Source organism: Peromyscus leucopus, chromosome 4 (assembly GCF_004664715.2).
Source record: "Peromyscus leucopus breed LL Stock chromosome 4, UCI_PerLeu_2.1, whole genome shotgun sequence".
In the NCBI taxonomy this organism is placed as follows: domain Eukaryota; kingdom Metazoa; phylum Chordata; class Mammalia; order Rodentia; family Cricetidae; genus Peromyscus; species Peromyscus leucopus.
Window position 1 is genome coordinate 141,580,488 of NC_051066.1, and position 27,979 is coordinate 141,608,466.

General features: G+C 46.6%; 1 protein-coding gene across 2 annotated transcripts in view; it reads right to left on the reverse strand.

Moving 5' to 3' along the window:
- The window catches only part of Apcdd1l (APC down-regulated 1 like), a 57,140-nt gene extending 50,390 nt beyond the window's left edge, over window positions 1-6,750 (reverse strand). For both annotated transcript variants that reach the window (XM_028893788.2, XM_028893787.2), the window contains exon 1: window positions 6,437-6,750. In XM_028893788.2, coding sequence (XP_028749621.1) covers window positions 6,437-6,485 — 49 coding nt within the window. In that variant the 5' untranslated portion in view covers window positions 6,486-6,750. The remainder of the gene's footprint in view (window positions 1-6,436) is intronic.
- Window positions 6,751-27,979: the final 21,229 nt, after the last annotated feature.

The window sequence follows — 27,979 nt, forward strand, 5'->3', positions numbered from 1 at the left end:
AAGACAGGATGAGATGTCCCTGCCTCATGTAGAGCAACAAACAGGTGAGAAAGGTGTGGAAATCCCAGCAAAGGCTCAGAAAGAGAAAATTGTCCCTGGAGATTCAGATGTCAGGTGCCTAGGATCCAGAGACCTTGGAGACACTTTGGACAGTGACCCTAAGATGAGAGTAAGTCAGGGTGCCCAAGAAAGACGCAGAAAAATCCAAAGAAAGATCAAGGCATTGTGTACACCAAGAAATTAAGAGCAAGAAGTCACTAGGGAGGTGGAGATATGCAGTAAAGACGTTAAGATAGGGATAAATAAATTAGAGATAAATTCTAGTATGATTTTCACTGTAGGTGTAAAAGTGAATTCTGTAAATAATGGGATCAGTGTTTAAGGGAAGAAAGCCTGGAGTTTTCCTGGCTATGGTGTCTTCAGAAATCCATGTGTAGATCATGACAGGATAATAACGAAAGTGCAGCCTTCCTTGTTGCACAAGAAAGCCGCGCAGTAGTTCACTAACGGGGGGGGGGGGGTGGGGGGGAAGCAAGGGCAAGTGCTTCTTGACTGCAGGTGTGAGGTGACCAGCTACCTCACCCTCCTGCTGCTGTGGCTTCATCTGCTGGACTGGACCCTCCAGCTGGGAACTGGAATAAACCTGCCCACCCTGCAGTTGCCTCTCTTAGGTATGTTGATGTTGTCACAGCAACCAGGCAAGTGACAAACACAATCCCCTAACCCAGTGGGGCACCCTCCATACTCATGACAGGAATGTCAGCATTAGCAAGGCTGTGGAGAACGGTGGTGGCAGGGCAGGTGAGGATGAGAGCTGCAGGCCATCTGCGGGGGAGGCTGTCTAGCTGTTTGGGAGGAAGACGAGGGACATATTTAACACACACCTTTCGTAGCAGTTCCAATGCTGGGAACTTACACTACAATCTACAGGCAAAGGAGCATCTGGAGACTGATGAAATAGTTCGGGATAGGTAAAGGAGCCTGTGACCAAGCTTGAAAACCCGAGTTCAGTCCTCTGACCTCCACATATGGGCCATGTGTACTTTCTGAGAGGATGAAGCCAAGTTGGTAGGCAGGGAGGGCCAGGTCACTGGGACTTGTGGACTGTGTCTGTTAGGTACTATGATTTCCCCTACTCCTCAGACAAGATGACTGAGGTCAATGATGTGAGCAAACCACGCCCACCTTGCCTGCCAAGGAAGATCCTCAGGCTTGCTAATAGTTTAGCTGCATCTCTGCTCAGTTGTTATGTGCCTTGGCTTCTTCATCTCAGATGAGAGTGAGGAGCTCTGAATTCTGGGGACGTTGGAAGATGAAGACAACAGCCTTCAATGCAGTGGTAGATTCTAAGCTGGTGTGGGACTTGTAAGACGGAGTGAATGCTGAGTACATAGAGCCTGTCTGTCACCCATCTTACTTGCACTGAAGTGGAGGTGTGTGTCGGTCCTAAGTCTAGAAGAGAGAGTCTCAAGGCTGGAAGCAAATGCAAACCAGCTCCCCAGGCAAGGCTAGCCCTATTCCACCCCATGTACAATCCTTCCATGGAGTCTCCATGGCCACTGTCGTAAGGTCCAACCCATTCCTGACACCCTGTGATTCTTTGGGATTTGGGTCCTGCTGATTTCTAACCTCAACCAGTCCTTGACACCTCACCCTATCCTCACAAGCTCCACGGCCTTCTCTCTCCCCAGGGTCACCTCTGTCTTCTCTGGCAGCCAGATCTTTGCTCACTGCATTCTTCCTGCTGGACATTCCTCCTGCTTTTCCAGCCAATAGTGTCTCTTATTTGCAGTTCTGGTCCGCCTGTGACCTTTTTAGGGAGTGCTCTTTAACCTTCCAGCCCTAGCTAGGAGCTCTTACACCTGTGCTGTCTCGTCTCACCTCTCTTGTGCTTCTCCCCTCCCTGACTGTTCTTTGCCTAATTGGTCCCTCCACTTCACCCCAGGTGATGGATAGCACCTACGCAAGAAGACACCTAGCATATGTTCACTGGCTTGGGACCAACCGCAAGTCACTCTGCTAGACAATTCCTTCTCTTTAAACTTTGATTTTATTTTTAATTATGTGTTTGTGCTTGTATGAGGGTGTATGCCAGAGGAATCGGATCCCGCTGGGACTGAAGTTCCCCGTGGTTGTTTCACAAGGACCCTGGAAACTGGGCTCTGAAGAGCATCGTGCTCTCTTAACGGTTGAGCTATCACCTCTCCAGCCTTGATAATTAGCTTGATAGCCACCCACATCCCCATTGAACCAACAAGGACCCAGGAGGCTCCCATTGTGAGTCAGAGACAATCTAGGAGATAGGAAAGGCTGGGTGTGGCTGCGTAATGTGAGGTTCGTGAGCATTTGGGATCTGCAGAGCTTTGATGGGCACACAGTATACCAGAGTGGGCGCAAACCAGCACTCGGTGGCACGGGACTGTCAACAGGGGCCACTGCTCCTTCTTCTCTGGATTCGGAGCCTCTAGGAAAGGCTCCACTCTGCAGTGTGGCTCCAGGGCCACCTGAATCTTAGACTAAGCACTAAGTACACATCCTATTACCCCATAGGGTTCCAGCATCCCGAGACCACAGCTGTCACCATTCCCAAGCCACAGGACTAGGAAGGCTGAAGGGTCCTGTAACAGCAAAGAAGGCAGTAAAGCCAGGGTGGGAGCCAGGCCAATGTTCAAAACTGGTACATAGGCAGAGTCTCGGTCTGCCTCCACCAACTTTCCCAGGGCCCACTGGACCATCGGTCACCCTCCAACTAACAGGCCTGACCCATGTGGCGCTTTCATTGCCTCCTCCTTGCTGGGTGTCTCATTTTCCAGATATGGCTTCCTGTCCTGGGGTTTTTTAGAAACAGTGGGAAAGCTCAAGGGGTGGGGTCAGGGCTGGGCTTTGTACAAAGGGCTGGTGTCAGGAACAAAGGGACCCGACTGCTCAGGCCGATATAACCATCCTTTGTGCCAACTTTAGAATTTCATTGCTTCCCCAGAGTCCCCTAGCTCGGCTTAGATGTTCTCGAGTTCAAGTTGATTTTAATAGCCTCCCTTCCTCCTTGTATTGGGCTATTGATCTTCATTTTGCAGACTGACTTTGGCGGTGAACCGCTGTATCTTGGAAGGCTTGTCAGGGGCTCATTTAGGCTCACAGCTTTCATTAGCACAGTTAACGTCCTGTATGTCACACACATATTTCCTCACGTGTAGCCTCTCTCTGGTTTGCTATCCAGATGGTTTTAAAATCAAGGAAGCTGCTGTGTTTGCCTCGAGCTGGTTATTTTGAATTTCAAGATAGCAGCCTCGGTCAGAAGATAAGTGAAACAGCTGGCCGGGTTGATTCGCCTGCGACTTGCCAAGTACAAAATGAAGTCTCTGTTGATAATTTCCTTTGTTTTAAATAATTAACACAATTACCAATTTCTATTCCCCTTGGGATGCCGCAGAAGTGTATTTAAGTTAATTTGCTCCCTGTTTTGTTTTGTTTTGATGTGTGTGTCTGTGTGTATTTGTGTCTGCATAGTGTGTATACTGGGGGCGTGTGCACAAGTGTGCACAGTCGTGTGGAAGCCAGAGGTTGACACCCATCTTCCTCATTCACTCTCCGTCTTATTCTTTGAGATGGGATCTCCTACCCACTTAGGGCCAATAGCCTCTACTTCCCCAGTGCTGGGGCCAGATATGTGCCACCGTGCCAGGGCTTAGAACTCAAGCCTTGCATGACGGAGCCATCTCCTCAGCCCCTTCCCATTTTTATGCTGGGTTTTGAAACTGCTCTCTGTCAGAACTAATCTATTAGGGAGTAGCTGTGATTTTTTTTTTTTTTAAAACCTGGTTAATCTATACCTAAATGGTAACTTGTCATCACAAAGTAGACAGCTCTAGATAAAAGCAAGACGTAAATTAGATAACCCTTATACACAAAAAGTAAGAGAGTGAAAAAAAAAACAACAAAAAACCCTGAGGCAGCGGTTTTTCATTGCCCACCTTAAGCATAAATTGTTGAATAAGGAGTTTTTTTTTTTTTTTTTTTTTTTTTTTAAAGCCAGAAATTGCTGTGGAGGGAACTGGTCTCAGCAGCTAGAGGGTTGGTCTGAGACGTGTCTGGCATTGTGTGTACATAGCCTCATGCCTATCATCCTCTGGTGAAGACATTTTCAAATACAGACCAAGAGAACAAATGGTAAAAATCAACGTCCCATTAGAAGCCACCCAGGCTTTGCTGTTTTTCTTGGGTCCCTGCTGTGCCCTAGATTTCCTGATTGCTCAGGGCAATAATAACAAAATCCTCTGATTCTTGTGAAAACCTACCCGATTGGGTTGAACTAGCCAGACCAGAGGTTCCTAACAGGGGGCTCTTTTGCCCCCAGAAGACAACTAGCAATGTCAGGAGACACTTCTGGAATTTTGTGACTTTGGGGGGTGGGGGGAGTTGGAATGCTGCAAGCCACCACAAGGCAGAGGGCAGCTCCTTCTCCAATAAAGAAACTTGTTCCAAAGGTTAACAGTACGGAGGTTGAGAAACCTTGGGTGTGGGTGGGTGGGTGGACACATGTGTGATCGCTTGTACAATCTGAACTTCCTTAGCAGAGGGGGTTAGTGTGCCATTCTACCCGAAGTTTCCAGAACTTGGAGATGGCACTCAGGCATGCTTCAGCTCAGGTACTGAGTTGTGTAACTAATCAGTCCGTTAGCTGGCTTCTGTTTCCTTTTAAGAACGCAAAGGACCTGGACAGCTGGGGATGGTGCCAGTGGTAGAGAGGGCACAGATCAAAGCACTGTGGAGAACATCATGCCAGGCTTGGGCCTAGCATCGGGGAGCCTTGGAGCTTGAGCTGGGTAGAATGGTTACTCTATGACCTCAGGGGTCTGACCCAAGGGCTGCCCTGCTGTAGAGCCGATCCCTGCTAGTCGTCCCACTGGGCAGTCTTCTCTCCTTTCTCGTGGAGTTGGACTTGCTGTGGTGAAAGGTCTCAAGGAATGGAGCCACAAGACTCCCCGTGAGCAAGCCTTGGTGCTAAACTTCAGTGATTTTATTGGCATGGCAGGGAACAATAGTGAGGCTTGCCAAAGACAGCAAGCCCACAGTGCAGCTGACAGTGTAGTTTCCAGGGTAGTGTGTCCCCTGCTTTGGCCTGCCCAGAGCCCTGGGGAGATCCAGAGGAGTGGAGAGGATGTGGTGTCCACCACAACGGCCAGCACCAGCTCCTCCCTCCCTCCCCTGCCCTGTCTGGACCTCCTGTTCTTACCTGCTAGCAAGCCAGCAGGGAGGGGGACTTGGTGGGTTTTATGCTAGGAGGGCTCAGTGCTGAGGACTGCCTAGCTATGTGACCTCTGATTTCCACTCAGCCAGAGAAAGCAGGCTCTGATGAATGAACCTTGGATGCATGCATGTGCAAGTCTTCAAACTGTGAGCACGCCCCTCCCTTGATTTCCCTCCAGGTTCCTTCATCTTTTCTCAAAATATCTTGTGTAGAAATTTGGGATTAGGAAAGCAAGGCTGTGTTGAAGCGCTATCGTGCCCAAATCTACCTATGAAAGGTCTGAGTGTGCTCAAGGTCCTGCCAGAAGACCTCAGGGCCTGGGGCACGGGCTGCTGTGCACTGCAGAGTTTCTGGGTGCCAGGCAGTGACTGGCAACAAGCTGGGGACCCTGTGGCTCACCCTCTGTACTTCACAGTAATCCTAGACAAAGGGAGAGTTTTCGTGTCCATCTCCCAGGGGAGAAAGCTGAGGCCCAGAGTCCTGATGGGTAAGCACACAGTCACATGCAGTGTTGATCTGCGCTTCCAAGCCACAAGGTTTGACCGGGACCAGAATTCCTAGTGTGTGCCTGGGGTGAGCCCTGGGTTAGACACACTTCTCCGAGCACAGTTGCTCTCATTCTCACCGATGGCACCTGGGACTGTCATAGCTGTCATTTGTAGAGCCCTTAGCACATGCCATCAGGAGGACACTCCTTCGAGAGAGGGCGGTACCTCGTCACCAAGGGTTCTTGAGGCCTCCATCCCTCCACTGTCAGGTCTACTGGGTATCATCTGTGAGAAGCTTCCTTCTCTCCCAACCTTGCAGTAACACGGCCTTAGCAGTCTATGGGTTTGTCGCGCAAGACCAGCCCAACGGCCAGATCTAAGTAACCTGGATTTTGTCCCTTACCTGGGTAACTCGGTTGCTTGCGATAGCCTGAACCTTCTTGGTGCCCCAACACAAGCAGATTCTCTGGATACCTGGAAGCCAGGCTCCAGGGACAAAATCTATATATCGCCTAGTTACCTAGCTCCTCCATCAGAACCTAGAAAGATCTTGAGATACCACAGGTGCCCTCCAGGTGAGTCCGGGGAAAGGGTGCACACAGGGCAGCAGCACAGGGCAGGTACCCAGGCCCAGTGTGACCGTCTCCAAGGGTCCTTGGGAACATTACAAGGTGAGTTGATTGGGGAGAGTGGCACCTACCTCTCAAGAGCACCAGGACGCATGCGTAGGGGAGCATAGCCGCAGGCATCCCTTCGGGGCTCACGGAGGATGAGGCACTGAAAGGACTCTCCCTCAGGCAGCCGTGGGCTGGGGCGGGCTGGGTCCTGTGCCCCTCGCCTGGGCTGCGCCGCTGATTGTGGACTGGGGATCCTGGAGAGCTGAGCTGCGCACTCTTAGGTCTAACTTGCCAGAAGAGGTGGAGACCGTCCTGGAGCAGTGCACAGCCCCGGGCTCGGCTGCTCCTGCAGCTCACACTCCCAGACCTTCCTGAGCCCTGCCTTCAGGGTCCTTGCCTCCCCAAGAGTCCTTGCTTAGGGCAAGGACCCCCCCCCGTCCCCCCGCCCCCGACAAAGCCAGAACGCTGTGCTTCACGCTCCAGAGCACTCAGGCCAGGCTGTTCCCGGGAAGGGCAAGGGCTAGGGATGCAGAAAATTCTTCTTAGCCTTCATGGGCCTGAGACCCCAGAAATGTCTGTTGAAGTCTTCCAGATACTCTCAGGCAGGAGCACAGTGAAAGTGGCCAAGCCTGACTTGCTCTGTGTAATTAGGCAAAGCCTGGAGCCGTCTGGGACGGGTTTCCTCCCCCACCCAACTCCTCCTCTTGCTGCCTCCCCACCGGACTCATCCGAGGGAGTCGGTTTTGGGTGGCAGCGCGGAGGCAAAGCAGCTGTGAAGAAGACAGGCAGAAGACCTCCAAAAGGGTCCCCGGAGCTCACCAAGTCAGACATTGATAGGGACGCCCTGTGTGGCAAAACAAGCCCTGTGGCCACCTGGGAAGGGGGCATGAGAAAGTTAGGATTGTAGAAAGGAAGAGAGTGAGGTGGCTGGGGAAAGGGGCTCTGGTCTCTTCCTCTCCACAGGGGGCACCAGGCGGGTGGGGTGTGGGTCCCAAGGGGCAGCTCCTTGTGTTGTCAGGAGCTGGTGAGCTGGGAGAAGATTAAAGAAGGGGAGAAAAGAAGGAGGCGGGAGGGAGACCAGGGAGGGAGGGAGAGAGAGAAGAAAAGGAGAAGAGAAGAGAGAAGATTGAGAATGGAAGGGATAGAGGAAGAGGCGAAGGAGGACTGGAGGGAGGGAATGGAGAAAGACACAGGAGGGGGAGGGGAGGAGGCTGTCTTCCTGAGGCAGGTCTGTGTCCAGGCACCTGTTGGAGCAGTCATCTTGGCCCTCAGAAGGCTTCCCAGGTTTCAGCTGGCCCACTTCAGTGGGCTGAGCATCCCATAAGGGACCCAAGACACCTCTTCTCTTTCTGGAGGGACTGGGATGAGCTCCTCAGGGACTCAGGGACCCCAAGATCCCTTCATCTCCATCCCCAGGATCCCCAGCCTAGGGCCCACTGCTGTCCTTACTATTCTCTGCAGAGGCAAGAAAGAAAGGTAAAAACACCTAGTGGGCCCTTCACGAGGAGGTGTGAGAGGATCTATCTCCTTCCAGAAGGTGGTATTTCTTTTGGTGTCTGTGGATTACTGAGCACAGCATGAGGTTTGTGGTGGATGTCTGAAACCCACATCAATGCAAACCTCCCCTGGCCAACAGCTGTCCCTGTCACAGGAAGTTTGCTTAAGGGCCAGAGGAGAGCTGTGCATGATGATTATTTATAATTTGCATAATTGTGATGATTTGTGGTGACTATGTGTCCATAAATTCGTAAAAGTTGCCATTGCAGATTAAGATTCTCTGCCCAGCTTCTGCCCATCATGGCATGACTGGCCTCTCTGTGCCTTCTGAATCCATTGCAAGTCCCAGGATGTAGAGAGGAGCTCAAATATTAGTGGTTTTTTCCCTCTTTGTTGTTTGTTTGAAAAGGGGTTTTGCATGGCTGTCCCAGGTGGAGTTATAATTTGATCTTTCAGAACTAACCACGCTGCTGTTAAAAGTCGAAGCTCCCCACAGAGGGTGGCAGGCAGGATGGCTGTGTTGGCTGATTTCCCCGCTGGAACTGTTGATTGCTGAGAACACAGGGTGGCCACCTGTTGTGTCCCTCACATCCAAATGAGTCAGTAGTTCTTGTCAGCTCCATGTTGCAGCCATCTCTCCAGCCCCAGCATGAGGAAAAAGGAGTTTTGAGTTTGGACCATTGTCCCCGGCCCGCACAGGCGGAGGTGGAGGGAACAGTACTCAGGACAGCAGGGGAAGCTAGAAAGGACCAGGTGCCCAGGTGACGGGTCCACACCCCTCACTCCACAGGCGAGAAGGCAGAAGCATGCACAGGCTGGGTGAACGAGCTGGAACTTAGCTGCTTGGAGATAGCCCAGCCTTCACCCCAATACAACACGAAGCAGAAATGAAGTTAAAGGGGCCGGGGAGGGTCAGCGGTAGAAGTGTTCTGTGTAAACTAGTGACTTGTGTTCATCCCCAGAAACCATGTAAAGGTAGAAGGAGGGACTGACCACACAAAATTGTTCTCTGACCTCCCATGGCACATCCATCCACATGCACCCGTAACAATAATTTTTTAAAAAGTAGACAAATTGTAGACAAATTGAGTGTTACAGAAATTTCCAGAAGCAGACTACTGACAGACCGAAGAAAGACCTCTATCCAGCTCCAGCTTGGGGAAGAAATGATCCTATGGGAGTTACAGGAACACAACAGACTCACAGCTACACCACCGAGTCCCTTGGGTGGCTTATGCGCACCACTGAAGAGTCCTATCCACAACCCACACAGCTCACATAAAGCTGTAACACTGAAAAGTGTTCTGGGTAGCTATAGGCAGCCATCCTGCCAAAGTAGCTCCCCAGGAACCCCAGTGAATTGTTGGGGAAGGGAGGGGTTTGTGAGAGTTTACCCCCACCTCCACTAGGAATGTCAACAGTGGAGACCTCCCGAGAGTGTCACGCTGGAGGTCACTGTTGCTCTCATTCATGATGGTGACCAGAAAACAGCCACATAGCATAGTATTTGAACAAGATTCTCCTGGAGTTGTGACCATACCAAGTGAGAAGGGGGAGGAGAGACTAAAGTTATGACTTCAAACTGACTTTACTTTTAAAAATAAAGGAAGGAAAGAGGAAGAAAGGAAAGAGGGAGGAGAAGGGAGGGGAGAGGAAACATGGAAGGGAGGAAGGGAGGGAGAAAAATAAAGAAAAGATAAAAAGCTACATTATCTCGACCTTCTGTTTTGCAAGAGGAAGGATGCCATACTCAGCTCCTGTCCACTTCCCTAGCTCTAGAATAATCAGGAAAAATCTCAGAATCTAGAAGATCCAGAGTGGATGTGTTATCTGGGGAAGAAGCCCCACCCAGTGCTGGTGCCTCTCAGGGCACCATTGCTTTGGAGTCTGCAGAGCTCTGCTTTCTGGGTTGGTAATCACAGAGGGACCCTTCAGGGCATCAGAGCTTCTTGGGGGGTAGTTATAAGGGGTAGTGTTAGGGGTTTCTTGACAGACACGGGGGTGCTAGGGATCTCTCATGAGCCAGGCCCTTTGTCTTTCCCCCCACTTCTAAACACCTACTTTCCCATCCTTGCCCATGTTAAAGGCACCCAGGGAAGATAAGATCGACCAAACTCTTACTGAGAAATGCTGTTTCCTTTGCCCACTATCAGGGTGTCTGATCAAAGAATTGGTGCCCAGGTTAGTTATCTAGTAACCAAATAAGCATCAAGGTGGCCTCCCGGGGACTGCTCTGGATGAGTAAGAGCCAGGCCAGAGCAGGATCCCGCCTTCTCAGACCCGAAAACTCCCTGGAAAGGAGTTGAAGGCCACATGGCTGGTGTGCAGTGGAGCCCAGCTGGGAAAGCAATGGGGCTTGGAAGTCTGGTTTCTCAGCCTACCCTACACTTCTGGATTCTGAGTGGCTTCTTGTCCACTCGATTCTTGGGAGGCAGCATGTGGAAACCCCTTGAGCTTCCTGGGACCTCCCTCATCACTTATACCTGTCTTATTTTTTTCTTGCCTCATCTGGATGTTGTGTGTATGGCTGTGGGGAAGTGGTGACATTGGAGGACTTAGCTTAGTGGATATGTTTGAATGAATAGATGGATTACTGGGTAGAGGGATGAGAGAGTGGATGGATGGATGGACTGGGGCTTAGATAGATGTGTGGGTAGATTGATGGAGAGGTGAGTGATGGATAGACTAGGCTTAGCTAGATGAATTGACTAATGAGTAGATGGATGGATTGGGGTTTAGATGGATGGGTGGATGGATGGATGGATGAGTGAGTGAATAAATTGAGGTTTAAATGGATAGGTGTATGGATGGATGAGTGAATGCATGGATTGAGGCTTAGATGGATGGGTGGATGGATGAATGAGTGTGTGAATGGGTGGGTGGATGGATAGATGAGTGGTGGGTGCGAGGGTGGGTGCTGGCTGGCATTGTAATCGTCACAATTGTTGCCTGAATAATGTGGAATTTCCCCCTCACATTCACTAAATAATTAGTAACAATTCATCAGTGAACCCCATGATTCATTAATTCACCCCTGAGTTACCAGTCCCTAAACTGTGGAGACACACCCTAGTCCTGGTCCTCAAGAGACATTTTTCCGCAAAGGCAGGCCATGGTTTCTCATAGGAGTAGCAGCAGGACCAAGAAGGTGGATGGATGTTTCTATAGAGTTGGAGTTCCCGCCCCTTCCGGGTTCTCCTTGGACACCACTTTGCCTAAGACCTCAGAATATAGGCCAGGCCCCATATTTGCAGACGTGCACATTCTTGCAGAATTGCTGTTTCAGGCAGAGTCCCCCTGTCCACCCCCTTCCCCATCTACCAGCTGGTGCCAAGAAAGGGCATACCTACTGAGACAGATTCTCCTGCTTTGTGGGAGGAGAAAAATAATGCCAAGTCAGTTAGTGTCCTTCATACCGCCGGTTATAAAGTGTGCTGCTTTCCTCCTATGTAAAAATCAATGCTGACTCCTAATATACTACCTTAACAGCACAAAGTTTATTATTTCTCTTCCATTATGAAATTAGCAGTGCTCCCAATATACTGTCTGGAAAATACAGAGAAAGCAGAACAAAGGAGGAATTGACAATTATATATACTCCCACTAGCCAGGGACAGCCACAGTGACCCTGGACATTCAAGTCTCTTCTCGGTGTCTCTCTGCCTCTGTGTCTACCTATCTATCTCTATCTAAATGTAGCTCTGTACCCTGCTGTTGCCTATCTACACATCTCCAAGCTCTTGTCAAATTTCACACCAAAAGAAGCTATCAGTGTATCGACTTGTCCTTTGGGTTACTTCCTCAGCCCTTCTGGGACTGTCAGGGGCAAGGCTGTGAGTAGAACAGGGGTGCGGGACAGAATAAAGCCGTGTACTTTACATTTTTTGGTGCTTATTTATTTTTGTGTATGGGGTATGGGTACATGCCTTGGTGTCCCTATGAAGGCCAGTGAGTAACTATTGGGAGTTGGTTTTCTTCTTCCACCGTGTGGGTCCTGGGGGTCCAACTCAAGTGGTCAGGCCTGGTGGCAAGCACCTTTCTTTACCTACTGAGCCATCTCACCGGTCACTTAAAATATGTTTGGTCCTACAGATGGAAACCAGGGCCTCATACACACTAAAGCACATTTCCACTGAGCTGTATTCCCACTGCTCGTATCTGCCTTTTTTAATTCATTTTTTATGTGTGAATGTTTTGTCTGATGTATGTACACAGTATGCTGCCTTCTATCCTCAGAGGTCAGAAAAGAGTGTCGGATCCCTGGAACTGGAGTTATATGTGGTTGTAAGGCACATGTGGGAACCTAACCCAGGTCCTCTGGAAGAGCGGCCAGCGCTCTTAGCTGCTAAGCCATCTCTCTCCAGGCTCTTCTTTAAAGTTCTGATCTTGAGACAGGGTCCTATTACATTGCCCACGCTGGTCTTGAACTCACTTTGTAGCCCAGGTAGTCCTTGGACTTTTGATCCTCCTGCCTCAGCCTCCTGGGTAGTTGGGATGGCAGGCTTGTGCTGTCAGGCCTGGGAAAACGTTCTTTTGTGGCCAAAATATATTTCAGGTTGGATACTATTGGGCTGGGAGCACAGAGCATGGGGGGTGGGGCGGGGCACAGAGCATGGGGGTGGGGCGGGGCAGAGCATGGGGGTGGGGCGGGGCACAGAGCATGGGGGTGGGGCGGGGCAGGCAGGGGGGGGGGGGAGAGCATGGGGGTGGGGCGGGGCAGACAGGACCCATTGTCTTAGGCTTGCTGCTAATTTCGCTGGAAGCTTTGTTAGGCAGCTATTTGAAAACCTGTTTTCTGCTTAGGATTTCGATCTGGAGTAGACCATAAGTGAGACCCCAAATGCCTGGAAGGTGGTGGTGTAGGGTAGGCAGTGTTGCCCACAAACCCATCCTCCGCTATCAGCTCCCAGGGTGGGAAGGGGATCATGGCTGGAGGTGTCCCATCAGTTATTGGTGGTCTGAATTCAGGGAGGAGAGGATGTGGTTTCCCTTCCATTGGGCTGCCTGGTTTGGGGGTCTTGGGAATGATAGAAACCAAATTCTGCGACAGGGTGAAGGGAATCTCCTGAATGCTCCAAGCAGGACCCTAGCGAGAGCCGGTTATGGTTCCCCCATGCCCTTCCTTTGCAGTTTACAATTAACATTCAGGGATCAGTTTCCATGCCAGCCCCCTCCCCCGAAATGGAATTTTTATCTCTTGATTCATGCTACAAGATAAAATCCCTGTTTATCCAGTCACATGAATAATTGATAAGCACTTTCCAACTCGCCAGCAGCAACTTAGCAGTCTTCCCTTGCAGCCTCGAGCCCCCGGCAATTTCCGGAGGACCAGAGCCCTTCGGGTTCTGCTTGGAGTGCGCCGCTCCCTGTCTCTGAGGTGTGAGGTATGAGGTGAGGCTTATCTCTTGATCCAGATGCGGGAGCTACAGATTAGGCATCCATAGAGGCAGCATGGGGGGGCAGGGCCTGTCAGTGTCCGCCTTGGCTCTCTGAACTCAGCCTGTGACAGGTGTGAGCTTGGGGGTCTACCTGGAGCCCCCCAGCTGTGGGCTTCAGGGTTCGGAGCCCTAATGAACTCTAATCTGGTCCCTGATAGTTTCAACCAGGTCTAAGATGTAAAGGCGCTTTCTTTCTTTCCTACCTACTTAATGGGTTTAACATATAACAAGAAGCTGAGTTTGGGCTCCTTCATGCTTTTGGCTCTCGATAAAAGCCAACGGGGGTGCTATTTCTTAGCAGAGCTGGGGTTTATTCTTTTAAAACAGGTCTGGACAGCTACCTGTTATATTTTGTTCTTGCTAGCTTTGAAAACAAGATATATTTCTGTGTTGCCGAGCATCTCAGTGTTTCAAGGGTGAGGGAAATGCAACACGAGGTGGCAGAGAGAGAGGGCAAAATGCCCCTAGGAAAAAGGTTAACAAAATATCGTTCCTCTCGCCCTCCACTCACCCCGGAGTCTTCCAGGGGACAGACAGTTTGGCTTTGATGTGGTCCTGTGCTTGTGCCTTATGGCTGGCACAGGCTCTCATGGAAACCCGGCGGGAGCTACTGGCTTCTGAGGCTCTTAGGAGCTATACATCTCACTGCAGGGGACACGGGCCTTGATTGAAGCCGCCGCCGGCATTTGTCAGCTGCGGGAGTCCATTCACCTTCTTTCTTTGGGAGGAGGCGGTAGAAAATGAACTGGAAGCTGATTTTTGTTTTTATCTTGTTTTTTTGTGCCCTAATTTGTTTTCCCAAAGCTCCAGGAAATTAAGAACCACACCATTAGTTTTAGCAAACAATTTAAACAAATTAAAAGATCTGCCCACATCCCTGAGGGTGGGTGATCTTCGATCTTGGTTTTGTGGTCTTGGCCCCTCCCTCTAGACACATGAGCCAGCAGATGTGGGGAGATCTGTGGGCGATACATAAAGAGTGCTTCATTTGCCTCAGACGCTTGCGTTGTGATGGGAGAGGTTTCTGGGGAAAGCTGATGTGTATCTATCTATGTGCATTGACAGACTCATTTGCAGACCCCAAATGTGCTCTGGGTGGCCTACTCCTGTGTCTTACCTCAGTGCAGAAGGGACTAAAGGTATTGTATTAAAGGTATTGTGGATTTTAACCATGTGTTCTCCCCACAGACTGTATGGGAAGAGGGAGTATGGAAACAGCCCTTGCCACCTTGTCTCTAGAACAAAAGGGGGAATAGCTATGCCCCCCACTGCTCCTTCAGGACACAAACCACAGACCTCTGCCAGCAGAGTGGCACTCTATCTGTTATAAAACAATAGTGTTTGGGGGTTAAAGATGTGTCTTAGTCAGGGTTTCTTGCTGTGAAGAGGCACCATGATCATGGCAACTTATAAAGGAAAGCATTTAATTGGGGTGGCTTACAGTTGTAGAGGTTCAGTCCATTATCATCATGGTGGGACATGGCAGTGTGCAGGCAGACATGGTGCTGGAGAAGACCAAGTGAACTGTGTGTCACACTGAGTGTAGCATGAGCAAAGGAGACCTTAAAGCCCACCCCCACAGTGACACACTTCCTCCAACAAGCCACACCTACTCCAACAAAGCCACACTTCCTAATAGTGCCATTTCCTTTGGGGGCCATTTTCTTTCAAACCACAAGATATATGCTTGTTATGCCATACTCTCCCATCTTGGGTGACTCTTCTGAGGGAATGGGTTAACGTGCATGGCACACGGAGTTCTGGACGGTGCTGGCATCTAGTGATGAGGCATGGTGGTGGGTAGGTTGCTCACCACAAGCTGTCTCCACTCACCCCTGGCCTCCGTGCTTGTCCACCAAACAGTTAGGCAGGCTGGAGGAGGGGGAAGAGGAACGGGCTGGCAGTGAGGCCTTTTCTCTCTTCGTTGATTACAATGAAATCCTGTTCCTATTCCAGGGATCCACACAACACCAAAACCTCAATTGCTCTGCCGTTCATCAACAGACATTTGCAGGCCCAAAGTGAGAATGGGCACACAGGGTTCTGATGGCTTTTCTGCCAGCAAGGGGGCAGAGAGGAGAGATGGCAAGCAGGGCAGAACCTGAATCTGCCCTCAGCCCTTACGCCAGGAGAGGAGAAGCCTTTGAGTTTGACTCCAAAAGACAGCAGAGAAAGCAAGGATTCCTGTAGGAGACTCAATGCCCCATAGGCTGTGAGGCTTCCTAGCTATGGACACAGGACATGCACCAGCCATCAGGACAGAGGCCAGGGGAGGAGGCTGCAATTTCACATGCTCCAGAAAGTGGGGAACTCTTCTAGAAGGCCTGAGACTCCACCCCTTAGGCCAGGGCCAGGGTGGTATTTCTATTAGGGATAACTGATATGACTTCAATTACTCTCTGGACAGGACAAGAAGTACCCCCAATCCCTCTCTCAGCGTGTGGATGAGACAAGAAGTACCCCCAACCCTCTCTCAGTGTGTGGACAGGACAGGAAGTACCCCCAACCCTCTCTTAGCGTGTGGATGAGACAAGAAGTACCCCCAATCCCTCTCTCAGTGTGTGGACAGGACAGGAAGTACCCCCAACCCTCTCTCAGTGGCATTGTATAAGAGAAAGTCTCTGTGAGCACCGGTGTACCCCAGAACTGCCCAATACTAGCCAAGCAAGCTCTTCTTAGTAAGAAGCCCACAGGCTTAGAGCTGGAGAGCGAGGAGCCCACACAGTGGACATCTGATCTCAAGGCTTTATGTTGCTCTTTAAAAAAAAAAAAAAAAAAAAAAAAAGGTTGCTCATAGGCCAGAGAGAGGACACAATGGGCAAAGCATTCACAAGTTCCATTTCTGCGTCATTGAGGAACTACCCTGACACCCCCGCTCCCCGAATACTCTGAAAAAAATCCACTTGGGGAGAAAGGGTGTGTTTTAGCTCACAATCCCAGGTTCCTGTCCATCATGGCAGGGACGTCCCAGAGGTGGGAGACTGAGACAGCTGCTCACAGCACATCTGCATTGAGAGCAGAGAGGATGAATGCACTGGCTTGTTTGTGCTCAGTTTCTCTGTGTACTGCTCAGGACCCTGGCGGAGGAACAGCACTGCTCACAGTAGGCAGGTCTTCCCAGTTCAATGAACATGATTAGGACAATTCCCCACAGACATTCCCACAGACAACCCAATGGAGACAGTCCCCATTGAGACTCTCTACCCAGGTGATTTTAGCTTGTGTCAAGTTAAAGCTAACCATCACACTGTGCAAACACAAGGACTTGAGTTTGGATCCTCAAACTCCAGATAAGGCCAGGCATGTAAGTACTTGACTGTAATCCTAGCACTCCTACAGAGGGACGAGGAGGGTGGAGAGGAAGAGACAAGAGGACTCAGGAAAACCTGCAGTCCATATAGCCCAGTGTGCACAGAAACCCACAACGAAGAGACTCTCCCAACTCAGGCAGAAGGCAGGACCTCCACCTGAGGTTGTCTTTTGATATCCATAGGTGGGCCTGGCGCATGTCTGCACTCACACATGTGAACATGTGTGCATGCACACATACACAAATCACACACAAGATTTAAAAGAGCTGGTCATCCTCTACTTGCTGTGAGAGATACCATTTTGCTCTCTCCGCCCCCATTTTCTTGTAGGCATAATCTGTACCGTAATGTCAACCCTTTTCATGGATAGCTCTATGAATTTTGATGACGGAACCCAGCATGAAACCATGGGTTTGGAGAAGTATCCCAGCACCCCCAAATCTCAGAGGTGACCACCTTCTTTACTTCCAGTCCTTACAACCAATGGCGGCCTATGTTCTATAGGGGAAGCATGTAGTATCAAGTATTGATTCTGTTTGCTCACTCTGCAGGATGGCTCTGGTGTCCATCTGTGCTGTGTGTACGTCATACCTTTGAATTGATGGATAGGCGGGGTAGGTTAGGGATATTCCATGGTTTGCTGAGAGACAATACAGTTATTTCTATATTTGAATGTTTTAAGTAAAGCTGCTGTAAATTGACATTGTACTTGCTTTTGTGTGTGGATTGGAATGTTCAGTTTTCTTGGGCAAGTGTCTATAAAATGAGGTTTCTGTGTTATAAGATGAATGTATGTTGAACTTTGTATGTAACTGCCAAACTATCAACCAAACTGACTGTCCAGTTTGGAATATGTGCTGTCTGTGGATGCAAACTATATTTCCCTACATCTCCAGTGGTACCTGGCACTGTCAAACCTTTTGGGTTTCTTGGTCTTATAGAATATAGTGGCGGCGCACGCCTTTAATCCCAGCACTCGGGAGGCAGAGGCAGGCGGATCTCTGTGAGTTCAAGGCCAGCCTGGGCTACCAAGTGAGTTACAGGAAAGGCACAGAGCTACACAGAGAAACCCTGTCTCACAAAACAAAAACAAAAACAAACAAAATATATAGTGATATAACATTGCGGTTTTAGTTTATATTTCTCAAATGACTGAGGGTTAGCACCTTATAGGGGTTTATTTACAACTTAAACTTTAGTCCATAAGCGAAAACATGACAAATTGTCCTTCATCAAAATTAATCAGGTATGATTTTTTTTCAAAAGACACTGTTAAGAAACTGAGTAAGAGGCAGCCATGGTGGCACATGCCTATCATCCTAGCACTGGGGAGGTAAAGGCAGAAGAATCAAGAATTACAGGTCATTGTTAGCTTATAAATGAGTTCAATGCTTGCCTTCACTAGATGAGACCTTGGCTCGAAAAAATAAAAATATTAATATGAATGGTACTGCCAGGTGTGGTGGCACCTGCTGTTAATTTAATATGTGGGTCTCTTTGAGTTCTATCTCAGCCCAATTACCTAGAGTTCCAGACAAGTCAGGGTTACATAGTAAGAACCTGTCTCAAAACAAAACACCAAAAAAACCCCAAACCAATCAACCAAACAAACAAATAAACAACAAAATAACAACAAAAACTTCTTACAAGGAGAAATGATAAGCTGATGAAATTTTACTGAAAAAGGCATCTTGTATATATCTAGTATATAAGAAAGATACCTGGTATATAAAGTGTGACAAACAAAGGCAAACACACACAAAATCATGTAAATATGGACAAAAGATAGGAGCAGGCAGGTGACCAAAGAAACATGAGCCTCCACACACTGTCTAGGAGTTCATGTGAACCCTCACTTCCAAGCATCTTGCCTTAGAAGAAAGGAAAAATCTTTGTTCATGAGAGGAACAAAGAGAAACATTAGAGCAGCTACAGCCAGGGCCAGAGGCTCTACCTAGGATCAGGAAGAGGCCAAGATCACGGACACCTCTTGTCATGTTCCAATAATGTAGCCAATGACTGTGGTAGGGAGTAGGGTTGATTAAAATCCTCAAAATACTCAATCCCAGGCCCATTACACAGTATAAAAAGATAAACATGAAATCTAGGATGAGAGGAAGAGATCTAAAGTAGAAGCAGGGAATGAGATGGACATTTTTGTAAGTACATAAGAGGGAAAAACGCAAAACAGGAAATCCCTAACTGTGCACAGCATGTTTGGTGGATTTTAGAATCATATAGCTTAGGGAAAGCTTTTTACATTTTATTTCTTTATTTAATTTTAATTAAAATTTTTTTAGACAGGGTTTCTCTGTATAGGTATGGCTGCAGAGTTCCAGGGAGCTTGCACTGTACATGAGGCTGGCCCGTGAACTCAAAGATCCCTTTGCCTATGAACCACACATTGATGACAAAAGACTTAAATCTCTAAAACTTAAACCAGCCCCAGTCAAATGCTTTCTTTTATGGAGTTGCTGTGGCATGGAGTCTCTTTACAGCAACAGAACACCAACTGAGACAGGTCTTTATCTGGATTGGTGTTTACCTTTGACCTCTGGTAGTATGCAAAGTACTTTCCAGGACCAATATCATTAGTCAATAGGGGGGAACTCTGTAGGGACACACCAGCTGAACCTCTTCCGGTTCAATGAGTTATGGAGATGAGTAGGGCCTACAGTAGGGCCTTAATGTCAGTTTCTGGAGAGCAACCAACAGTCTTGACTTTAGCCAGAGATGTTTGTGGAATTCCATATCTAGGGGGCCTTTTGATCAACGACTGAATTAAATGTAAGCCATTCCTGTCACTGAGGTCTCTTTGGTGATGAGAGATGTCTAACTGGGGCATTGTTTCTCTGTTATTTGGCTATTCCATTTATATTTCTATTAAATACATATAGTCTCATGTATATATGTGTGTGTATATATACATACAGATATATGTATAAAAATTTTAAAGATGTTCCTATTGTAGATGATTTACATATGATCCTTCATGTGGTCCTTGATTATAGGTGTCTCTTCGAATATTCCCTTATTTATTCCTCACTGCATAACTCTTCTCTCCCTAATTTTTTTATTGTTCTCTTGTGAGTTTGTGAGTGTCTGTGTCATTGTTATTGTTGCTTTCATTTGAAAACTGAAAAGTCCTCCTAGTTCTGAACACACTTGTGTGGTGTGCCCCATTCAGTGGATTATGGGAAATGGAGTAGATGCCACATCTACTAAAAGAATGATTCTCCTGCCCCAGCATCTATCCACTGCCCACAGCTCCTCAGTAATGGAGATCTTCCACCGCACTGTGCTTGGGTTTGGCTGTCTTGATGTCATGTATGTGACGCCAGCTGCTGTTTGCTCATGACACCAACATCCATGCCATGGCAGAAGGCAGCACCCCACAGCAGGACTCCCCATTTCTGGCTCTTACCTTCCTCTTCCATCCTCCTCTTCATTGTTCTGAGTCTTAGTGGTAGTGGAGTAGGTAAAGACTCTGATGTAGGCTCAGCACTCAGTCTCCTCCTCTCTGTCCTCTGACTGTTCCTCACTGTGGAGTGAAGCTTCTCTAGGCAAGAGTAAAGTTGGACATGTGCAAAGTAAGGATGGGTAGCTGGATGGATGGTTGGATGGAGGAACAGAAGGATAAATGGATGGAGAAATGGTTGGTCCAATAGAGAGATAACTGGAAAAATGTCGGCCTGGAAAGAAGAGTAGATGAATCTTTTTTTAATTGAGAATTTTTAAAATTCATTTTACATATCAACTACAGATCCTCCTCTCATCCCTCCTGCCGCAGCAGCCCACCCCATGCAGTGTTCCCTCACAACTCACACCCCATCCTTTCTTGTGAAAAGGTAAGGCCTCCATGGGGAGTCAGCAAAGCCTAGTATATACACTTAAGCCGGGTCCAAGCCCCTCCCCCTGCATCAATGTGTTCCACCATAGACAGGTAGTGGGCTCTGAAAAGCCAACTCATGCACCAGAGATAGATCCTGATCCCACTGTCCAGGGCCCCTTAAACTGACCAAGCTACCCAACTGTCTCACTTATGTAGAGGGCCTAGTCCAGCCCCATAGGCTCCATAGCTGCTCCTCTAGAGTTCAGGAGTTCCCACTAACTTGGTTCGGTTGTTTCTGTAGATTTCTCCATCATCATCTTGATGTCCCTAGCTCATAGAAAACCTCTTTCCTCTCTTCAACTGGAGTGCTGGAGGTCGGCCTGGTGCTTGGCTGAGAATCTCTGCCATCTGCTTCCATCAGTTACTGGATGAAGGCTCTATGATGACAGAGTCTTCACCAATGTGATTACTGGAGTAAGCCAACTCAGGCACCCTGTCCACTATTGGTTGTTGTCTTGCTGGGTCATCCTTGTGGATTCCTGGGAACTTCCCTAGCTCCAGGTTTCTCCCTATCTCAGTGATGTCTCCCTCTATCAAGATATTTCTTTCATTGCTCTTCCACTCCATCCCTGTTCCAGCTTGACCATCCCATTCCCTTATTTTTTATCCCCCACTATCTATTCTCCTTTGCCCCCTCTTGCCTCCAGTTTACTCAGGAGATCTCATCTACTTCCCCTTCCCAGGGTGATTCATGTGTCTTTCTTAGGGTTCTCCTTGTTAGCTAGCTTCTCTGGAGCTGTGAATTTTAATCTGGTTATTATTATTATTATTATTATTATTATTATTATTATTTACATCTAGTATCCAGTTATAAGTGAGTACATGCTATGTTTGTCTTTCTGAGTCTGGGCTACCTCACTCAGGATATTTTCTAGTTCCATCCATTTACCTGCAAATTTCATGATATCAGTGTTTTTTTACTGCTGAGTAGTACTCCATTGTGTAGATGTACCACATTTTCTTTATCTATTCTTTGGTTGAGGGGCATCTAGATTTTTTCTAGGTACTGGCTATTACAAATAATGTTGCTATGAACATAGTTGAGCAAGTGTCCTTGTGGTATGATTGAGCATTCCTAGGTATATGCCCAAGAGTTGTATAGCCAGGTCGTGAGGTAGATTGATTCCCAATTTTCTGAGAAACCGCCATACTGATTTCCAAAGTGACTGTACAAGTTTGGACTCCCACTAACAGTGGAGGACTATTCCCCTTGCTCAATATCCTCTCTAGCATAAGCTGTTATCAGTGTTTATTTATCTGAGTCATTCTGAGAGGTATAAGATGGTATCCCAGAGTTGTTTTGATTTGCATTTCCCTGATGACTAATGATGTTGAGTAATTCCTTAAATGTCTTTCAGCCATTTGAGATTCTTCTGTTGAGAATTCTCTGTTTAGCTCTGTAACCCATTTTTAATTGGATTGTTTGGTATTTTGATGTCTAGTTTTTTGAGTTCTTTATATATTTGAAGATCAGCCCTTTGTCAGATATGTGTTGATAAAGATTTTCCCATTCTGTAGGCTGCCATTTTGTCTTATTTACCATATCCTTTGTGTTACAGAAGCTTCTCGTTTTCAAGAGGTCCCATTTATTAATTGTTGTTCTTAGTGCCTGTGCTTCTAGTGTTATATTTAGGAAGTAGTCTCCTGTGCCAATATGTACAGGACTACTTCCTCCTTTCTCTTCTGTCAGGTTCAGTGTAACTGGTTTTATTTTACGTCTTTGATTCTCTAGGACTTACTTGAGTTTAGTGCAGGGTGACAGATATGGATCTATTTGCAATCTTCTACATGTTGTTGACATCCTTTTATGCCAGCACCATTTGTTGAAGATGTTTCTTTTTTCCTGTTGTACAGTTTTGGCTTCTTTGTCAAAAATCAGGTGTTGGTAGGTGTTCAGATTAATATCAGGGTGTTCAATTTGATTCAATTGGTCCACATGTCAGTTTTTATGCCAATACCAGGCTGTTTTTATTACAATAGCTCTGTTGTAGAACTTGAGGTCAGGGATGGTGATGCCTCCAGATGTTGCTACAGGATTGTTTTAGCTATCCTGTTTTTTTTGTTTTCCATATGAAGTTGAGTATTGTTCTTTTGATGTCTGTGAAGAATTGTGTTGGGATTTTGATGGGAATTGCATTGATTCTGTAGATTGCTTTTGGTAAGATTACTATTTTTATTTTGTTGGTTTTACCTATCCAGGAGCATGGGAGATTTTTCCATTTCTAATACCTTTAATTTCTTTTTATCAAAGCTTAAAGTTCTGGCCATACAGGTCTTTCACTTGCTTAGTTAGAGTTACCCTATGATATTTTATATTAATTGCATTTATTGTAAAGGGTAATGTATCTCAGATTTTTTCTCAGCCCATTTATCATTTGTACATAGGAGGACTGCTGATTATTTTTGAGTTAATCTTGTATCTTGCAACATTACTGAAGGTGTTTATCAGCTGTAGGAGCTCCTTAGTAGAATTTTGGGGATCACTTATGAATACTATCCTATTGTCTGCAAATAGCGAAAGTTTGACTTCTTTCTTTACATATTGTATCCCTTTGATTTCTTTTTGTTGTCTTATTGCTTTAGCTAGAACTTCAAATACTATATTGAATAGATATGGGGAGAGTGGGCAGTCTTGTCTTGTTCCTGATTTTAGTGGAATTACTTTGAGTTTCTCTCCATTTAATTTGATGTTGGCTGTTGGCTTGCTGTAAATTTCCTTTATTATGTTTAGGAATGTTCCTTGTATTCCTGATCTTTAAGACATTTATCATGAAGGGGTGTTGGTTTTGTCAAAGGCTTTTTCAGCATCTAATGAGATGATCATGTGGGTTTTTTTCTTTCAGTTTGTTTATATGGTATATTACATTGACAGATATTCTTATATTGAACCATCCATGCATCTCTGCGATGAAGCCTACTTGATCATGGTGGATGATTTTTTGATGTGTTCTTGGATTCAGTTTGTCAGTATTTTATTGAATATTTTTGTATCAATGTTCAGGAGGGAGATGGGTCTGTAATTGTATTTCTTTGTTGCATCCTTGTGTGGTTTGGGTATCAGGGTTACTGTAGGCTCATTAAAAGAATTTGGCAATGTTCCTTCTGTTTCTATTGTGTTTACTATTTTGAAGAATACTGATACTGGCTCTTTGAAATTATGGTAGAATTCTGTGCTGAAACTCTCTGCCTGTTTTTTTTTTTTTTTTTTTTTTAGTTGGGACTTTTTAATGATTGCTTTTATTTTCATAGTGGTTATAGGTCTATTTAAGTTGTTTATCTGGTCTTGACTTAAATCTGGTATGTGGTACCTATACAGAAAATAGTCCATTCTTTTAGAGTTTTAAATTTGTGGAGTATAAGTTTTTGAAGATTGACCAGAGAATTATCAAGTCATACTTCAAAAACCTGTACTCCACAGAATAGATGATTCATAAAGAAACCAGGTAAGGAAGTGTTCGTTATCCCAGTATGAGAAGGGATCAGCAGGAAGAGTCTAAGATGGTGATGACTGCAGGATTTCATGAGCTATTTGAGAAGTGACTCAAACAGGCCTGGATTTTGTGCTGTCAATGGAGATACACGAGGGCGCACACATTGTTTACATCCTGGGCTGAGCCTTCATTGCCAAGCACCTTTCCTGAGGGGCCACACCTTTGTTTCCTGAGATAGCTGCCTGCTGTGCTGAGGCAGGAGCATTAGAGCAACCAGAGCCAGTCCCAGAGTCTCTACCTGGGATGAGGAAGAGGCCAGAAGTCATGGACCCCTCCTGTCATGTCCCAGCAATGCTGTCAGTGCCTTTGGTGGTGGGTAGAGTGGCTTAAAATCCTCAGAATGTTCAATCCCAGAGGCATGACACAATGAAAAATGTCAAATAGGAAATCAGGGTGAGAAGAATGGATCCAAAGTAGAAGCAGGGGACTGAGATGAACATTTTTGCAACTATAATAAGATAGGAAAACACACAACAGGAAATGAGAAATTTTGGGTACAAGCATGTTCTGTGGATTTTCAAACCATATGGCTTAGAGGTATCTGTAGGTCACTCCACTTTTTACATTTTAAATATTCATTAATTTTTTTAAATTTTTGTTCTTTTTCTGCACAGTGTGTCTCTGTATATCCATGGTTGTACAGACATCTGGGGAACTTGGTCTGTATACCAGGATGACATCTAATTTAGAGATGCTCCTACCTCTGCCTCCTGAGTGCTGGGATTAAAGGTATGAGCTGCCACTGCCCAGCAGGTCACCCCACTTTTAACATATAGCACCAGGAGAGAAAATTCACCTTGTACTGCTATTTGGAGAAAGACAATCTAACTGAAACTTAAGCCATGAATATCTGTCATATGCTTATTGCTATCATGTTATCAAGAAGTGGGTCATGTACAGAACACAGAAAGTCTGCTGTTGTAACCCTAAACAGGCATGCAGAAGACACAGACAAAAGAAAACAAAGTGGCTCTTTCAATAAGACTTTATTGATAAACACATATATGAGCCAAGAGGCAGCTTAAAGGGGATAAGCACTGTCTTTTGTAATCAGTTAATTTTTATTTTACCTTTACCTTTGTTGGTAATGATAGTAATGACTTTTTAAAATAATTTTAATTTTTATTAAAGACAGACATTTTTCATACAATGTATTCTGATCACCTTTCCCATCAAATTCTTCCTAGATCTTCCCTACCTTTCCACCTACCCAAATCCACTGTCTTTTTAATTCACCCTTCATTATTAAAGAAACAACAATAATAAACACACACACACACACACACACACACACACACACACACACACACACAACCAAGGAAACCAGAATAGGAGAAAAAAACAAACAAGTAGGGAAAAAGCCAAGAAGATGCATAAGAAACACATACACAGGCCAAACCCACACACTTGCACACACAGAAACCCCATAAAACACAAAATCACCAACCGTAATATACAAACAAAGGACCTGTAAGGTAAAAAGAAAATATTCCCACACAAAGCATTGTGAGGCAATAATCCTCTAAAATACCACTGAGTTCTTTTTGTGTTGGACTTGTACTGCTGGGCTTGGGCCTGCCCTGGAGTGTGGATTTCATGGGCAGTGGGACTCTGGGAGAAAACTGATTTTCCCTTTGGAAGCAGCTGTCAATGGGAGACAGCTTCTGTCTTACACATGAAGCTTGTGTCCCCCTCCTCCGCCCCCCAGACCTCTGCAGGCCCTGTGCATTCCACCACAGTCTCGGTGAGTCTGCCTGTGCCTCAGGCCTGTGGTGTCTTGGAGGCCTTGGTTCCTGGTGTCTTCCTCTCCTCTGGCTCCTGCAATCTTCCTGTCTCCCCTCTGCCATGTTCTCTGAGACCCCGGGAGGGTGGTGGAGACATCCCCTTCAGTCTGGGTATGCCAGCCTCTCTCACTCTCTGTCCAGCTGGGGTTTCCATTTGTCTCATTGACTGCAGGAGGAAGCTTCTCTGATGAAGGCTGTGCAAGACCCTGTTGTGTGAGTCAGCAGAAGTCTTGGAGTCACCTCATTGCTCCATCCCTTTAGTAGAACTGTGGTCTGTGGTTCCCCTAGGTCCGTGTGCTGTCTAGTTTCAGGTTCCTGACCATCTGTGCAGTGGCAGGCCTGACTGCCATCTCATAGTGTGGACTTTATAAGCAACCAGACAGTGGCTGTTTTCTCCCACAGATCTTGTGCCACGATTGTGTCATCATATCATGCACCAGGTCACCAGTGCAGACCAGAGGTTTTGTGGTTGTTTAAATAAGAATGGTGTCCATAGGCTCATGGATTTGAATTCTTTGGCTACCTGGGAGTTGCACTATTTTAAAGTATTAGGAAGTGTGGCCTTGTTGGTGGAAGTATATTACTAAGGGTGGGCTTTGAGTTTTGGAAAGCCCATGCCATGCCCAGGGTTTCTTTTCCTACTGCCTGCAGATGTGGGTGTGGAACTCTCTGGTGCTTCTCCAGCACCATATCTGCCTGCATGGCACCATATGCCATGAACTGATGACAATGGACTTAAATCTCTGAATCTGGGGCCAGCCACAAATAAATGCTTTCCTTTATAAGAGTTGCTGTGGTATGGAGTCTCTTCACAGCAACAGAACACCAACTGAGACAGATCTATCTGGATTGATGTTTACCTTTGACCTATGGTAGTATATGGAGTCCCTTCCAGGACCATGATCACTAGTCAGTAGAGGTGAAGGCTATAGGTACACACCAGCTTAACCACTTCATGTTCAGTAAGCGATAGAGTTGAGGTCTCTACTGTAGATTCTTAATGTCAGTTTCTGGAGAGCAACCAAGATTCTTGACTTAAGCCTGAGATGTTTGTGGGAATCCATGTCTAGGGGGCCTTTTGTTCAACAACTGAATTAGATACAAGCCAATCCTGTCACTGATGTGTCTTTGGTGATGAGAGATGTCTAACTAGGGCTTTATATTCCTGTTATTTTGTGATTCCATTCACATTTCTATTAAATCATATAATCTCATATATATGTATGTATATGATTTTATATAGAGATTATATATAAATATTTTAATGATGTTTCTAATGTGAAATCTCTACATATTATCTCTCAAGTGGTCCTAACTTTAGCCATCTCTTCTCATATGGCCCTCCTTGTTCCTCGCTGTATCACTCTTCTCCCCCTAATTTTTTTATTGTTCTTTTGTGAGTTTGTGAGTGTCTGTGTCATTGTTATTGTTGCTTTCATTTGAAAACTGAAAAGTCCTCCTAGTTCTGAACACACTTGTGTGGTGTGCCCCATTCAGTGGATTATGGGAAATGGAGTAGATGCCACATCTACTAAAAGAATGATTCTCCTGCCCCAGCATCTATCCACTGCCCACAGCTCCTCAGTAATGGAGATCTTCCACCGCACTGTGCTGGGGTTTGGCTGTCTTGATGTCATGTATGTGACGCCAGCTGCTGTTTGCAAATGACACCAACATCCATGTCATGGCAGAAGGCAGCACCCCACAGCAGGACTCCCCATTTCTGGCTCTTACCTTCCTCTTCCATCCTCTTCTTCATTGTTCTGAGTCTTAGTGGTAGTGGAGTAGGTAAAGACTCTGATGTAGGGCTCAGCACTCAGTCTCCTCTTCTCTGTCCTCTGACTGTTCCTCACTGTGGAGTGAAGCTTCTCTAGGCAAGAGTAAAGTTGGACATGTGCAAAGTAAGGATGGGTAGCTGGATGGATGGTTGGATGGAGGAACAGAAGGATAAATGGATGGAGAAATGGTCGGTCCAATAGAGAGATAACTGGAAAAATGTCGGCAAGGAAAGAAGAGTAGGTGATACTTTTTTTAATGGAGAATTTTTTTTTATTCGTTTAACATATCTACCATAGATCCCCCTCTCATCCCTGTTTCCCCTCCCCTTCTGGAGTGTTCCCCCTCAGGTGAAACCCCATCCTGCTCTCTGAAAAGGCAAGGCCTCTAATGGGGAGTTTGCAAAGCCTCGTGTTTTCAGTTGTCTCAGATACAAG